Source organism: Lutra lutra, chromosome 8 (assembly GCF_902655055.1).
Source record: "Lutra lutra chromosome 8, mLutLut1.2, whole genome shotgun sequence".
Taxonomy (NCBI): Eukaryota; Metazoa; Chordata; class Mammalia; order Carnivora; family Mustelidae; genus Lutra; species Lutra lutra.
This window is the reverse complement of record NC_062285.1, coordinates 19,543,922-19,559,619: the sequence shown is the minus strand read 5'-3', so window position 1 is coordinate 19,559,619 and position 15,698 is coordinate 19,543,922. Positions and strand designations below refer to the sequence as shown.

The following is a 15,698-nucleotide window of genomic DNA, read 5'->3' as shown; positions in this document are numbered from 1 at the left end:
ATGATTTTATTTATTTATTTGAGGGAGAATGAGTGAGAGAGAGCATGAGAGAGAAGGTCAGAGGGAGAAGCAGACTCCCCAAGGAGCTGGGAGCCCGATGCGGGACTCGATCCTGGAAGTCCAGGATCATGACCTGAGCCAAAGGCAGTCGCTCAACCAACTGAGCCGCCCAGGCACCCACAGAACTGCAATTCTAAATGGTATAAATTGGCTGTAGGTTGCCAAAAGGGAAAAATTACTCATGCAAATCATGCACCTTTCCCTAACAAGAGAAAAACATCTAAACTGGTGTTTATAGTGTGCCATTTTCTTGGAAAATAAAAATGTTAAAGAAAAAATGCTTATGACAATCATACAGCATTTAAATTAGCTATAGATATGTATCACTTATAACTTGAGAGAGCAGGTTTTCTCCTCACAGATCCTTATTCCAAACCATTCCTTCCAGAATCTAAGCCTTCTGACAGGCAGTTGGGAAATTTTCCCCCTCAGTTGATCTTAACAAATATTTGTTAATGTCTAATCTATGCTATGCAGTGGCTTGATTCCAGAGCTTCCAAAACAAACAAACAAATAAACAAAAACCAACGTCCCTGCTTTTTTTTTCCATAAGAACCAAAAGAAATTTATTTGTAAAATTTCTTAATTGACCAGTGGTGAGAACCAAGAAACACTGTACCAAGAAATGCTCAACTAACACCCTAATAGTCTCCAAGCTGGTTCATACAAGAAAACAACAAAAGTAGCTCTTGATTATTAGGCTAGAAAAATGTACTTCTTTATGTCTTTCAATTGCACAAAGAGATACATTTAACCACAGGGTCTGCGCAAGTAGCATCGTAGTATCTGTAGACATAGTTGGGTCATAGCTTCCAGGATGCTATTCCTTGTCTACCTTACATAGCTGTTTCACCACTCTTGCTAATTTCTTTGTCGGCTCCTTTCTCTTTTTCTTCTCCTTTGTTGGTTTTTGTTTTTTCTCTTTCACTGATGGCTCCTTTCTCTTCTGCCTGTCCCTGTCAGTTCCTTTCTCTCTTCCACAGTTGCCTTCTTTCTCTTCTTCTTTGTCATGAACACTGGTGTAAACTGCTTTGTTATAGCCTTCTCGGTTCTGAGCAATTTCAATTGCCAAAAATTGTATCCTGGGGGCAAAGATGGTGTTTTCCTCAGTGTAGCCCTGGGAACAATCCAGTTGCAACAAAGTACCATAATTGAAGTCTTCTACAATCCCTTCAAACTTCAAGCAGAATGGCCTCCTCTTCTCTTTAGCTGATTCTGATTTGAGCTCTTCTAGATCCAACACATCTATCCTGAGTTTCTCAAAATTTTCCCGAAACTCAGAATAGATTTGGTCATCCACTTTGGTGAGTTTCAGGAACTGTGGGTCAACTGATGAAATCAGCTTGTAGTAGACTTCAGCATGCTGCATTGCTTTCATGGCCCAAGCCATCTCAATATCAGAATCGTTGCCATAAGACTCGGCTGGGAGAGAAAGAGCATATGCCACAGACGCCAGTTCTCCTGAAACCAGCTCAGCAGTTCCACTGGTCGTCTCCATGTTGCACCCCACAAAGCAAGCGCCTGTTTCCCGGAAATCCAACGTCCCTGCTTTTAATTAGTCCACAGCCTAGTGGGGAGGCAAACGTCTACACAAATATGGCAAATTAAGTATTTTAGGTCCCAGGATAGAACTATTTATGCAGTATGCTGCAGTCCCCGGGGGCGGGGGGCAGGGGGCAGTGCAGAAGAGTTCATTATGGATGAAAAGAGGTCAGGAGAACTTCCATAGAGCCAGTGATATCTGAACGTGGTCCAGAAAGGGCAGTATGCTTTCACCAGGGGACAGCACCAGCATACCAGAGGGTGGCTCTGAGCAAACGGCTGGGCCAGGGCAGAGAGGAGGCTGGGGAGAAGGCAGAGGCCAGAGCCTTAAAGCCCTCAATGATGTCCACAAGACCTCACAGGGTATCTTCAGAGCAATAGGTGCACTTGAAAGTTTTGAGGCAGAAGAGCCATACAACCCAAACTTTTTTAGAAAGATCACCCAACAGGCAAAGTGATGTGTGAACTGCAGGGGAGAACACTGAGAGACCATTCTGGAGACAACTGCTCAGTTCTGGCTACCGTTCTATGACTACTGTTCTTTCTTAGTTTTCAGATCTTAGCCTCCATGTCTTTGGTCCTCTCCTAATAAAACCCAAGCCCATCAGCAAGTATGAAATGCCCCGCTCCCCTGCAGCCACCCCTTCCAGCAAATTACACATCCCCATTCTCCCAAGGAAGTAGCACAATACAATCGGACACATTTTCCCATGAAATGAACAAGAACTGCCTGGGTGTACCCAACTCTTTCAACAACGAGAACTCCCTTCTCCATCTTCTAAAAGTTCCAGGCAATCCAGACAACCAAGACTGCCTGAGGTAGAGGTTAGCCTTCCTCCACATGAGGGTAACATGGGAAATTGACAGATATCATCAATTTCCTTATAGTCGAGATAGACTTAATTATTAATTAAAGTATTTGAAGTTTGACTTTAAGCTGCTGTCCCTAAAATAAATGAACAAATGATTTTTTTAAAGATTTATTTATTTGAGAGAGCAAGAGAGTGAAAGCGAGAGAAAGCGCATGCACACATGATAAGGGGAAGGGCAGAGGGAGAAGGAGAGAGAGCCTCAAGCGGACTCTGCACTGAGCACAGAGCCCAATGTGGGGCTTGATCTCATAACCCCAAGATCATGACAAGATTCAGATGCTTAACTGAACCACTCAGGCACCCCAAGTGATTTTTTTTTTTTAATGTTAATAGTAACCCATGGAGTTGTCCTTAGAATTAATGAGTTAGTAAATGCTCAGTCAGGACTATCTGTGGTTACTACAAAGCTCAGCAAATCCAAATTACAGAAAGGAACTGGAAAGATCAAATGTTTTCTGAGGCCAGTGGGGATCCGAGGCATGATGAAGCTTCCAGTGTGGTTACAGTCAAATGTCAGTAAAGGGTAGAACTGGATCTCAGATCCAGTGGGGAAACAATGAAGTCAAGATTGACAGAAACTATAGACAAAGCCTCAGAGATTTGAAGTAGTCCACAGTAAGATGATTTCAATGCAAACTGCTTCTGGATAATTTGAGAGTCAGTTGAAGTATTTCAGAGCTCTTCGAGGAAGCAGATGAACACCTGATTTAGTCATCAGGGAGACTGAAGATACCGTCATATAGAAGGCTTTGCATTTAGAGAGCTTGGCTTTCCAGCTTAAGTGCTTTCTCATTACAGCACAGTGGAGCTTGGGCCTTGGAGGTGGAAGGAGCTGGGAGGGCAGAAGGCAAGTTTTGAGATACTCCTATATGCCTCCGGTTTATAGCCAGTCACATTTCACACACACACCCTACTGCCTCCACTGGCTTAGCAGGAATCCAAGAAGGTCAGATGAGAGTGCAGGATAGAGAAAAGATAAAATTTCTGACTGGAACCCACTGCCTTAACTGGTTCCGATTTCCCCAAACCAAACATTAAGAAATGTCATCTATACTTCTGCGTCTTCAAATCTAAGGAAGGGTCATTACGGTTTTGGGAAATTTCAAAAATATGTCCAAGAGAGAAAACCAATGAGAGTCCCATATAGAGTTTGCAAATCTAGGCCCTGTAGGCAATGCCCCTCCCCACCCAACCAGGAATGGGTTTATTCGCAGTTAGCACTTTAAAGTCACAGGGAAATGTGCTTGGCCTCCCAGAGTAAATACATTTCACAAAGGCCAGCATCTCTTGATAAATGTTAATCGACCCCTTTTTAGTGTGCATTACTCTTAATAGCGGCAACAAACTTTCCTTATAGCCTTTGAACTTCTACCAGATATACTCCTGACATTTTTCTTGGTGAGCTTTACAACCATTTTGGAGTTGCACAATAACATTGGGCTATTTTTCTCCCCAGATTTCTTTTTACAATTGCAATTTAGATTTCCCTCCAAAAGGATTCAATGTGGTGCGAGCCTTGATAGAATGTGAACTGCATCTCCTGCCGCAGTTTGGCTGTAAGCCTAGAGGATGGGATACATAAATTATTTTAAATGCCATAGAACCTTGCATCTTACTTCTTTCTCCAATGTTTTAAATCCGCATCAGGATGCCTTGAAGTGAGACCCTGAACACGCAAGAGCACATCACCAGAAAGACAAATAGTGACTTGCAAAAAGGGAACCATCCCTTTCATAAAATGGTGTCTTTTGAAATTTAATGAGAAGTCATTTTCTTGAGGAAAGCTACGTTATTTGGACAAAACTAGCTTTCAGCAGGTTAAACAGTAGTAAGGCGAAGCAGAAAGGAGCACAGCTGTTAGAACAGTAGGAACAAGAGCTTGGCTATGGCAGGAGACTCCCCAGTGGACCCTGCACAGTACGCTGGCAGAAAGGATGTGCGTGGAGGGGGAGAGGGAGGGGTAGCCACGCGGACTTTCTATTGTTTTACTTTACGTCCTGATATGAAGCTTTATTGAGGCGCTAGGGTGGGAGTTCACTTACTTCAGACAGACGGCTGCAGTCCAGTTTGATTTCCTTGACATAAAACCACAACTGATAAGTGACCTGGCAGTCAGGGCTCAAAGGCATGAAAACATTCAGTCCCTGCTAAGACAGGAAGGAAAGTCCGGTGGTGATTGCTTTTTGCCCTTCTGAGAAATGTCCAACCAGGATCCCCGCATCATCGGGAGCTCACTGAGGAGCATCTACTCTTGGGTTTACATATGTCAGTTTCCTGAGACAAGTCTTCTCTTTGCGCCCCTAATAGGAGAGCTCAGGTCAGTGGATACCTGTCCGTGTAGCAATTAAGGGGACAAGCTCTGTGACATCACATGGCTGACCTCTCTGGGACCGGATAATCTTCATCTACAAAGAGAGGATTAAAATAATCCTGACTTCCTAAGATTATTGTAACAAGCAAATGACCTAAAATGTTTCACTTCGTGTTATGCTATAACACTCAACAAAACTTAGTTCTGTTATCACTGTTGCTTATGAAAGATACATTGATTTTGTCACAAAAATGCTGCCTTAGTCCTTAGTCCTTAGTCCTAAAAATTGTGCCTTAAAGGGACAATTACCTGGGAAGATAAACTGGGAAATAAGCCTTTCAAACTAGAAATTGCATGGGAGGAAAGCTACCTGCCTTTGAGTCTTCTTACTTATCCTCCCTGAAAAGTCTCATTTCTCCCCAGGTCTAGGGCAGTCTCTTCCCTGCCCTGTTCCAAGAGACTTACCAGAGTGAAAAGGAGGGAGCTTTCAATCTGAGTGATAAAAAATAAAATATTAAATAGCAAAATACAATACCTAGGGGAAGACCGTTTGCTTATAAAATTTAAAAAGGTACCTGCCTTTTAAAAAATGTATTCATTTGCTTATTTACCATTTTACAGAAAAATCAAGACCTCTGTTACTCAAAAAACTATTTTTATATGTCTGCTTCTAAGCAAAATGAGAAACACATTTCCAACATATCTCGAGGTAGTTTCAAATGTAATTCCCAAGAAGCAACACGTTTTAAGCTTGTGAGAACCTGCTTCATACCAATAGACTAAGGCACGTCTTCCAGCCTGTTTCTACCCACAGAACACTTCTGACATCAAATGTGTCGTTGCTTGGTTTGTTTCTCGTACCAACCAATTCCCAACTTCCTGGACACCAACTGAGTGTCCTACAATTCAGTTCAGTCCTGACACTAATTGCCAGAAGTTAGTGCAGACCCCAAAGTTTTGTTTTTTTGTTTTTTTTTGGGTTTTTAAAAAATATATATTTTTAATAAACATATAATGTATTATTAGCCCCAGAGGTACAGGTCTGTGAATCACCAGGTTTACACACTTCACAGCACTCACCATACACATATCCTCCCCAATGTCCATAACCCCACCACCCTCTCCCTACCTCCCTACCCCCAGCAACCCTCAGTTTGTTTGGTGAGGTTAAGAGTCTCTTATGATTTGTCTCCCTCCCGATTCCATCTTGTTTCATTTGTTCTTTTCCTACCCCTCAAACCCCCAACGTTGCCTCTCTCCACTTCCTCATATCAGGGAGATCATATGATAGTTCAGACCCCAAAGTTTAAGGGCTCAGTCCCACCAGACTGTTCCCACATCAGACACCAATAGAAAATCCTGGACCACCCAAACTTCTGATAAACTAACGGTAAATCAGGGATTTCTACAACCACTCCTTGGGTTCGATAATTTGCGAGAGTGGTCCCAGAACTCAGGGAAAACAGACTACTTACTATTACCAGTTTATCATGAAGAATTCATCTCAGGAATAGCCAGTGGGAGAGATGCCTGGGGTAAGGTACAGGGTTCAGAGCTTCCGTGCCCTCTCTGGGTACACCACACTCCCAGGGCTCCCTGAAGCCCATTGTTTAAGAGTTCTCATGGAGATTCCATTACAATTGGCACCATTGATTAAATCATTGGCCATTGGTGATTAACCTAATTTCCAGGTGCTTTGCTCTACCTGGAGATGGGGGTGGGGGGTTTGGGGGGGTGGGAGGTTGAAAGTTCCAACCTTCTCATCCTGCCTTGGTCTTTCTGGTGACCGGCCCCCATCCTGAAGCTATCAAAGCGTCCACTAAGAGTCTCCCCCTAGAATAAAAGACAATCCTAGCATTTTTATCACTCAGGAAATTCCAAAGAGTTTAGGAGCTCAGTGCCAGGAAACAGGGACAGATGAAATATATATTTCTTGTGGTTCTTCTCAGGCCTTGTGAGTCAGAGACCTCTGCCAATCCTCTCTTCCCCCTTCTGCAACATGCGTCTCCCTCTTGCCACAATAAGAATGTTTCTGCACAAAGACGCCTAGTACTCAGGAAGCTTCTCACAGCAGATGTCTCTTTGTAATGTGATAGTAGGCCCACCTGGGTATAGCAAACAAAACACATTCATAGCACACCCTTGCACTGAAGAACTGGATTTCCATTTGCTGTGTATTTTGAGGATTTATTCAATGACTATTTACTGATCACCCCGCCAAGAGCTACACATTATTTTGTGTGCTGGAAATTCAGCAATATTATTTGTTTTACAAATATTCGCATACTGTTTTTCTTATGCCAGGAACTGATCTAAACATCTTACAAATATTAAATTATTGAAATCTTATTATCCCACTTAGGCAGACATTCTCATGTGCTAGACACTGAATGTCTATGTCCCCGTAGAAATCACACGTTGAAACCTAAATCCCAAATGTGATGGTATTTGAAAGTGGGGATTTAGGTGATTAGGTCATGAGGATGGAGCTCACATGAATGGGATTAGTGCCCTTATAAAAGAGACCCCAGGGCGCCTGGGTGGCTCAGTGGGTTAAAGCCTCTGCCTTGGGCTCAGGTCATGATCCCAGGGTCCTGGTATTGAGCCCCGCATCAGGCTCTCTGCACGGCAGGGAGCCTGCTTCCTCCTCTCTCTCTCCCTGCCTGCCTCTCTGCCTACTTGTGATCTCTGTCTGTCAAATAAATAAATAAATAATCTTAAAAAAAGAGAGAGAGAGACCCCAGGGGCACCTGGGTGGCTCAGCCTGTTGAGCACCTGCCTTTTGGCTCAGGTCATAATCCTGGAGTCCTGGGATCGGGTTCCCTGTTGGACTTTCTGCTCAGCAAGGAGTCTGCTTCTCTCTCTGCCCTGCTTGTGTTCTCTCACACTCTCTCTCTCAAATAAATAAAATAATTAAAAAGGAAGAAGAAGAAGAGACCCCAGAGAGCTCCCCTGCTCCTCCCACCCCATGTGATGACAGAGCTAGAAAACAGCCATCTGTGAGCAGGGGAGGAAGGTTCTCACCAGACACCAAATCTGTTGGCACCTTGATCTTGGACTCCCCAGCCTCCAGAATTGTGAGAAATAAATGTTTGTTCATAAGCCATCAATCTATACTATTTTGTTAACAGCACTTGGAACTGATTAAGATACTGTGTTACAGAAGAGGAAGTGGAGGAACTTAGTGGTTGAGCAATCAGTCCAGAGTTATCCAGCAAGTAAGAGGCAGAGACCAGATGCATACCTGGGGGCAGTACTCTTTGCCACTACTCTGGGCTGCCTTTGTCACAGAAGAAAACAACAGAGATCCCTTGTCCTTATGTGCTTACATTCTAAGGGGGCAAGGCAGTCAATAAAACAATAGATAAGGGAGGAGCAAGATGGTGGAGAGTAGAGACCTAGTAAATTATAATTATAATTATAGTCTAATTGGGTCCCAGGAATTCAGGTAGATAGTTATCAAACCATTCTGAACATCTACAAATTCAACGGGAGGTAGAAGAGAAGAAGAGCAGCAATTCTAGGAACAGAAAAGCGACCACTTTCTGGAAGGTAAGAAATCCGGAGAAGTGAATCCGAAGCAACAGATGGGAAGAGAGACCATGGGGGGAGGGGCAGCTCCTGGCAAAGAGTAGAACAGCAGAGCACAAAATCTGAACTTTCAGAAGTCTGCTCCACTGAGGGCCGGTGCTTCAGAGGCTAAGCAGGGGTGGAGACCTCGTGGGGACAGTGTGGTCTCAGGAACCGTGGGGTCACAGGAAGACTGGGGATGTCTGAGTGTGGCAGAGTCCCCAGGTATTGGAGTGGGGAAGCCGGCAGCAGAGACGGAGCCGGGGAGTGAGCTCTCAGCTCAGGGTTACCTTAAACCATGATCCAAGGCACTGTCAGGCCTCTGGTCTTCGATCAGGGACCCCACAAGTGGCAGGTCCAGAGAGACTCACCTTCTTCCCGGGGAGGAGCGGCGGGAACAAGCTGCAGGAATCTGCTGGGTTTGGAGACTCCAAACGGGGCTGTGCGCCAGAGATAGAAACGCTTGGTCACAGGCCGGGTGAGCACAAAGCTCAGCTGGAGACGAGGGAGATGGGAGAGATTGACTGTTTTTCTCCAAGGGTGCACTGAGGAGTGGGGACTCGAGCTCTTGGCTCCTCCGGGAGGAGACCGGGAGGCCGCCATTTTCACTCCCATCCTCCAGAGCTCTACGGAAAGCGCTCAGGGAACAAAAGCTCCCGAGAGCAAACCACGCAGATTACTTAGCCTGGACCCTGGCAAGGTCAGTGCAATTCCGCCTCGGGCCGAGACATTTGAGAATCAGTGCAACAGGTCCCTTCCCGAGAAGATCAGCAAGAAATCCAGCCAAGACCAAGTTCACAGATCAATGAGAACTGCAGAATTGCAGAGCTAGGGAAATGAAACACATAGAATTCATGGCTTTTTTCCCATGATTCTTTAGTCTTTAAAGTTAAATTATTAAAATCTTCATTATTTTTTTCTTTTCTATTTTTTTTAATGTTTCCTCTTTCCTATTTTAACTATTTTATCCTATCGGTGCCTTTTAAAAAATCTTTTAATTTTCATTTTTATAGTCATATTCTATCCCTTCATTGTATTTAACCTTATGTTTTTATACATGTAAGTTTTTCTTTCTTTAAAATTTTGTGATACAGTTTCTTCTAACAGACTAAAATATACCCTAAATCTAGCATATGGCTATGTTCTTGTCTCCAGCCCGATCACATGCTCTCTTTTTTTTCCTTTTTTAACCAACTTCTTATCTTATCAACTCCTTTTTTAGAATATTTTTTAAATTTTTATCTTTACAGTCATATTCCATCCCTTCATCATGTGTACCCTTATTTATATACATATTTATATATATAAAGTTTTTCTTTCATTAAAATTTTAGGAGGTAATTTCTTCTAACAGACCAAAACACACCCAAAATCAAGTGTGTGCCCCTGTTCTAATTCATCAGCCTAATCATACTTTTTTTCCCCCCTGGTTTTGGGTTTCTTCTGATTTGGTTAATGTATATTTTTCTGGGGTCGTTGTTACCCTTTTAGCATTTTTTTTTAAAGATTTTATTTATTATTTATTTGACAGAGAGAGATCACAAGTAGACAGAGAGGCAGGCAGAGAGAGAGAGAGAGGGAAGCAGGCTCCCTGTCGAGCAGAGAGCCCGATGCGGGACTCGATCCCAGGACCCTGAGATCATGACCTGAGCCGAAGGCAGTGGCTTAACCCACTGAGCCACCCAGGCGCCCCACCCTTTTAGCATTTTGTTCTCTCATTCATCTATTCTTCTCTGGACAAAATGACAAGGCAGAAAAACTCATCTCAGAAAAAAGAACAAGAGGCAGTAGCAACTACTGGGGACTTAATATGGATATTAGTAAGATGTCAGAACTAGAGTTCAGAATGACAATTATAAAGATGTTAGCTGGGCTTGAGAAAAGTATAGAAAATACTAGAGAATCCCTTTCTGGAGAAATAAAATCCCTTTCTGCAGAAATAAAAGAACTATACTCTAACCAAGGTGAAATCAAAAAAGCTATTAATGAGGTACAATAAAAAAAATGGAGGCTCTTACTGCTAGGATAAATGAGGCAGAAAAGAGAAGTCGTGATATAGAAGACCCAATGATGGAAACTAAAGAGGATGAGAAAAAGATAAACGACTACTGGATCACAAGGGGAGAATTCGAGATATAAGTGATACCATAAAATGAAACAATATTAGAACAACTGGGATCCCAGAAGAAGAAAAGAGAAGGGGGTTGTGATCTCTTCTCTTTATTTTATTTTATTTTTTTTTATCTCTTCTCTTTAATTCTGATTTTATTAATTTGGGTCCTTTCCTTTTTCTTTTTGATAAGTCTGACCAGGAGCTTATTAATCTTATTAATTCTTTCAAAGAACCAGCTCCTAGTTCCGTTGATCTGTTCTATTGTTCTTTTGGTTTCTATTTCATTGATTTCTGCTCTGATCTTTCTTATTTCTCTTCTCCTGCTGGGTTTAGGCTTTCTTTGTTGTTCTTTCTCCAGCTCCTTTAGGTGTAGGGTTCGGCTGTGTACTTGAGACCTTTCTTGTTTCTTGAGAAAGGCTTGTATCACTATATACTTTCATCTCAGGACAGCCTTTGCTGTGTCCTAAATATTTTGAACATTTGTGTTTTCATTATCATTTGTTTCCATGAATTTTTAAATTCTTCTTTAATTTCCTGGTTGAGCCATTCATTCTTTAGTAGGATGCTTTTTAGCCTCCATGTATTTGAATTCTTTCCAACTTTCCTCTTGTGGTTGAGTTCCAGTTTCAGAGCATTGTGGTTTGAAACTATGCAAGAAATGATCCCAATCTTTTGGTACCAGGTGAAACCTGATTTGTAACCCAGGATGTAATCTATTCTGGAAAATGTTCCATGTGCAATAGAGAAGAATGTGTATTATTTTGCTTTGGGATAGAATGTTCTGAATATATCTGTGATGTCCATCTGGTCCACTGTGTCATTTAAAGCCTTTATTTCCTGTTGATCTTTTGCTTGGATGATCATTTCAGTGATGGGGGTGTTAAAGTCCTCTACTATTATTGTATTATTGTCGATGAGTTTCTTTAATTTTGTTATTAATTGGCTTATATAGTGGGCTGCTCCCATGTTAGGGGCATAGGTATTTAAAATTGTTAGATCTTCTTGTTGGATAGACCTTTTAAGTATGATATAATATCCTTCCTCATCTCTTATTATAGTCTTTGGCTTAAAAATCTAATTTATCTGATATAAGGATTGCCTAGGACAATCAGGGCAGAGCCCAGGGCCAGGGCCAGATGGCTTCCCAGGGGAATTCTACCAAACAATTAAGGAAAAATTAGTACCTATTCTCCTGGAACTGTTCCAAAAAAGTAGAAATGGAAGGAAAACTTCCAAACTCATTTATGAAACCAGCATTACCAAGATACCAAAACCAGACAAAGACCCCATCAAAAAGGAGAATTAGAGACCAATATCCCTGGTGAACACGTAGGCAAAAATTTTCACCAAAATACTAGCCAATAGGATTCAACAGTACATTAAAAGGATCATTCACCTTGACCAAGTGGGATTGATACCTGGGCTGCAAGGTTGGTTCAACATCCACAAATCAATCAATGTTATGCAGGGCATTAATAAAAGAAAGAACTATGTGATACTTTCAATAGATAATGAAATAGCTTTTGACAAAGTATAGCATACTTTCTTGATCAAAACTCTTCACAGTGTAGGCTTAGAGGGTACATACCTCAATATCATCAAAACCATCTATGAAAAACCCACAGCAAATATTATTCTCAATGGGGAAAAACTGAGAGCTTTCCCCCTAAAGTCAGGAACACAGCAGGGATATGCTATTCGACATAGTACTAGAAGTCCTAGCCTCAGCAATCAGACAACAAAAAGAAATAAAAGGCATCTGAATCAGCAAAGAGGAAGTCAAACTCTCCCTCTTTGCAGATGATATGATACTTTATGTGGAAAACCCAAAAGACTCCACTTCAAAAGTGTTAGAGCTCATACAGGAATTCAGTAAAGTGTCAAGATAGAAAATCAATGCAAGAAATCAGCTGCATTTCTCTACACCAACAGCAAGACAGAAGAGAGAGAAAACAAGGAGTCGGTCCCATTTACAATTGCACCCAAAACCATAAGATACCTAGGAATAAACCTAACCAAAGAGGAAAAGGATCTGTACTCAGAAAACTATAAAGTACTCATGAAAGCAATTGAGGAAGATACAAAGGAGTGGAAAAATATTCCATGCTCATGGATTAGAAGAACAGATATTGTGAAAATGTCTATGCTACCTAAAGCAATCTACACGTTTAATGATGCAATCCTTATCAAAATACCATCAATATTGTTCAAAGAAATGTAACAAATAATCCTAAAATTTATATGAAACCAGAAAAGACCCCAAAGAGCCAGAGGAATGTTGAAAAAGAGAGCCAAAGTTGGCAGCATCACAATTCCAGACTTCAGGCCTATTACAAAGCTGTAATCATCAAGATGGTATGGTAGTGGCACAAAAACAGACACATAGATCAATGGAATAGAACAGAGAGCCCAGAAATTGACCCTCAACTCTATGGTCACTAACCTTTGACAAAGCAGGAAGAATGTCTGAGAGAAAAAAGACAGCCTCTTCAAATGGTGTTGGGAAAATTGGACAGCGTCATGCAGAAGAATGAAACTGGATCATTTCCTTACACTGCACACAAAAATAGACTCAAAATGGATGAAAGACCTCAATGTGAGAGAGGAATCCATCCAAATCCTTGAGGAGAACACAGGCAGCAACCTCTTCGAGCTCAGCCACAGCAACGTCTTCCTAGAAATATCATCAAAGACAAGGGAAGAAGGACAAAAATGAACTATTGGGACTTCATTAAGATCAAATGCTTTTGCAAAGTAAAGGAAACATTTGACAAAGCTAAAAGATAACCAACAGAATGGGAAAAGATGTTTGCAAATGAGGTATCAGATAAAGAGCTAGTATCCAAAATCTATAAAGAACTTACCACATTCAACATTCAAAGAACAAATAATGCAAAAACAAAATGGGCAGAAGACATGAACAGACATTTCTGCAAAGAAGACATCCAGATGGCCAACAGACACATGAAAAAGTGCTCAACATCACTCAGCAACAGGGAAATACAAATCAAAACCATAATGAGATACCACCTCACAACAGTCAGAATGGCTAAAATTAACAAGTGAGATGTTGGCAAGGATACAGAGAAAGGGGAACCTTGCACACTGTTGGTGGGAATGCAAGCTGGTGCAGACACTCTGGAAAAACAGTATAGATGTTCTTCAAAACGTTGAAAATAGAGCTACCCTCTGACCTAGCAATCGCACCACTGGGTATTTACCCTAAAGATACAAATGTAGTGATCTGAAGGGGCACGTGCACCAAAATGTTTATAGCAGCAATGTCCACAATAGCCAAACTATGGAAACAACCTAGATGTGCATCAGCAGATGAATGAATAAAGAAGATGTGGTACACACACACACACACACACACACACACACACAATGGAATACTATGCAGTCATCAAAATACCAAAATCTTGCCATTTGCAATGATGTGGATGGAACTAGATGGTATTATGCTAAGTGAAATTAGTCAATCAGAGAAAGACAATTATCATATGATCTCTCTGATATGAGGAATTTGAGAGGCAGGGTGGGCGGTTGTAGGGGGTAGGGAGGGAAAAAATGAAACAAGCTGGGAATGGGGATGAGACAAACCATAAGAGACTCTTAATCTTAGGAAACAAACTGAGGGCTGCTGGGAGGTGGGAGGGGAGGGGTGGGTGGCTGGGTTATGGACAATGGCAGGGTATGTTCTATGGTGAGTGCTATGAAATGTCTAGGACTGATGATTCACAGACCTGTATCCCTCAAGCAAATAATACATTATATGTTAATAAAAGAAGTTAAAAAAACAAAACAAAACAATATCTAGATAATCCTCAATGTAAAAAGTTAGAAACTAAATGCTAAATGGAAAAATACAACCAAGAAAGGAGATCACAGATGTTAGAAAAGTGAATTTCTCGCTTTAAGTAGATACTTAGGAAAAGTAACATTTGAGTCACAACCTGGGAGTATTTCAAAGGGAACAGCAAGTACAAAGGCCACATGGGGGTAACATTCCTGGTGTGTTCAAGAAACAGCAGGCATGTCAGAATGGCTTGTGAAGAGCGAGTAAGGCAGAGAGTCACAGAAAGAGGTCAGAGAGAAAATATGGCCAGTATGATCCGGAGTGAGAGGCAAAACCAGTGCAGAGTGCTGAGTAGTTGTGTGACAAGATCTGACCCCCAACAGAAAATTACCTGGCTTCCAGTGGGACCAGACAGCAGGTAGATGCAGTCATTCAGGTGAGAGGTAATGAACGTGACCTGGACTGGGGTTTATGTTCTATGAGATTGAAAGTTTTTGTGATGGGGGAAATAACACCGTGAGGTTATGATAAAGGGCAGAACTCTATTACTCATATCTTTGAAGGGGAGAAGCATCCCAGGCAAGGTCACATGGGGAATTGCAACCAGGGATAATGTAACAGCTAGTTGGAGTTGGAAGAAGGAGCTCATGTGTGACACGCAGTGTGGAGTTAGCTAGGTGTCCATGGGGGCCTTCATGGCTTGGCTATTTTGAATATTTAGCCAGTTCTGGGGCTTAGAGTCTCTTAGTAGCTGTCGGATACCCATCCCTGAAGCTGTTAGGGTGGATGTACACTGTGGTCCCAAATGGGAGAGCCCATTAAGGGAAGTAGCTGAGTGGTGGACTTAATGGCTGCTTGAGAAAGGAAATTGACCAGACTCTAGCTGGAACCTCAGGTGCATTAAGAAAGTAAGAAGAGAAGAGAAAAGAAAAGAAAAGAAAAGAAAAAAAAAGAAAAGAAAAGAAAAGAAAAGAAAAGAAAGGAAAACTATATTATAATGAAGCAATAAAAATGTTGATAATTGGTTGGATTATGGCCACATGTGAAAGGAAAGCCAAGGGCCTGCTAATGTGTCAGATGTGGAAGGTGAGAGAGAGAGAGAGAGAGAGAGAGAGAGATGAGTCAACTGAAGTCCAGGCTTTGGGGAGAAATCTAGAGGAATGGAGTGGCCATTAACAAAAATGAGTAAGACTGAAAAATGAACAAGTTTGTAAGGGAACATTAGAAGTTCAATGTAGAACATCTCATGTTTGAAATGTCTTTTTTATTTGTGTAAGACATCTAATGAAGATGTTGAACAGAAAATAGATTTATGGGTCTGAAGTTCAAAAGAGATGTCTGGAATAGAGATATAAATTTAGGAGTGTCTGACATCAATATTGTATTTAAGACCATGGCACCAATGAGATCATCCAAGAAATGAATGTAGATA

The 15,698-nt window shown here is 41.7% G+C and overlaps 1 protein-coding gene across 1 annotated transcript; it reads right to left on the bottom strand.

Moving 5' to 3' along the window:
* Positions 1-609: 609 nt before the first annotated feature.
* On the bottom strand, positions 610-1,590 carry LOC125107861 (protein PBDC1-like). The gene is given in 2 exon segments (XM_047743328.1): positions 610-1,018; positions 1,021-1,590. Coding segments are annotated over 2 exon segments (660 nt in total). The 5' UTR covers positions 1,559-1,590; the 3' UTR covers positions 610-896.
* Positions 1,591-15,698: the final 14,108 nt, after the last annotated feature.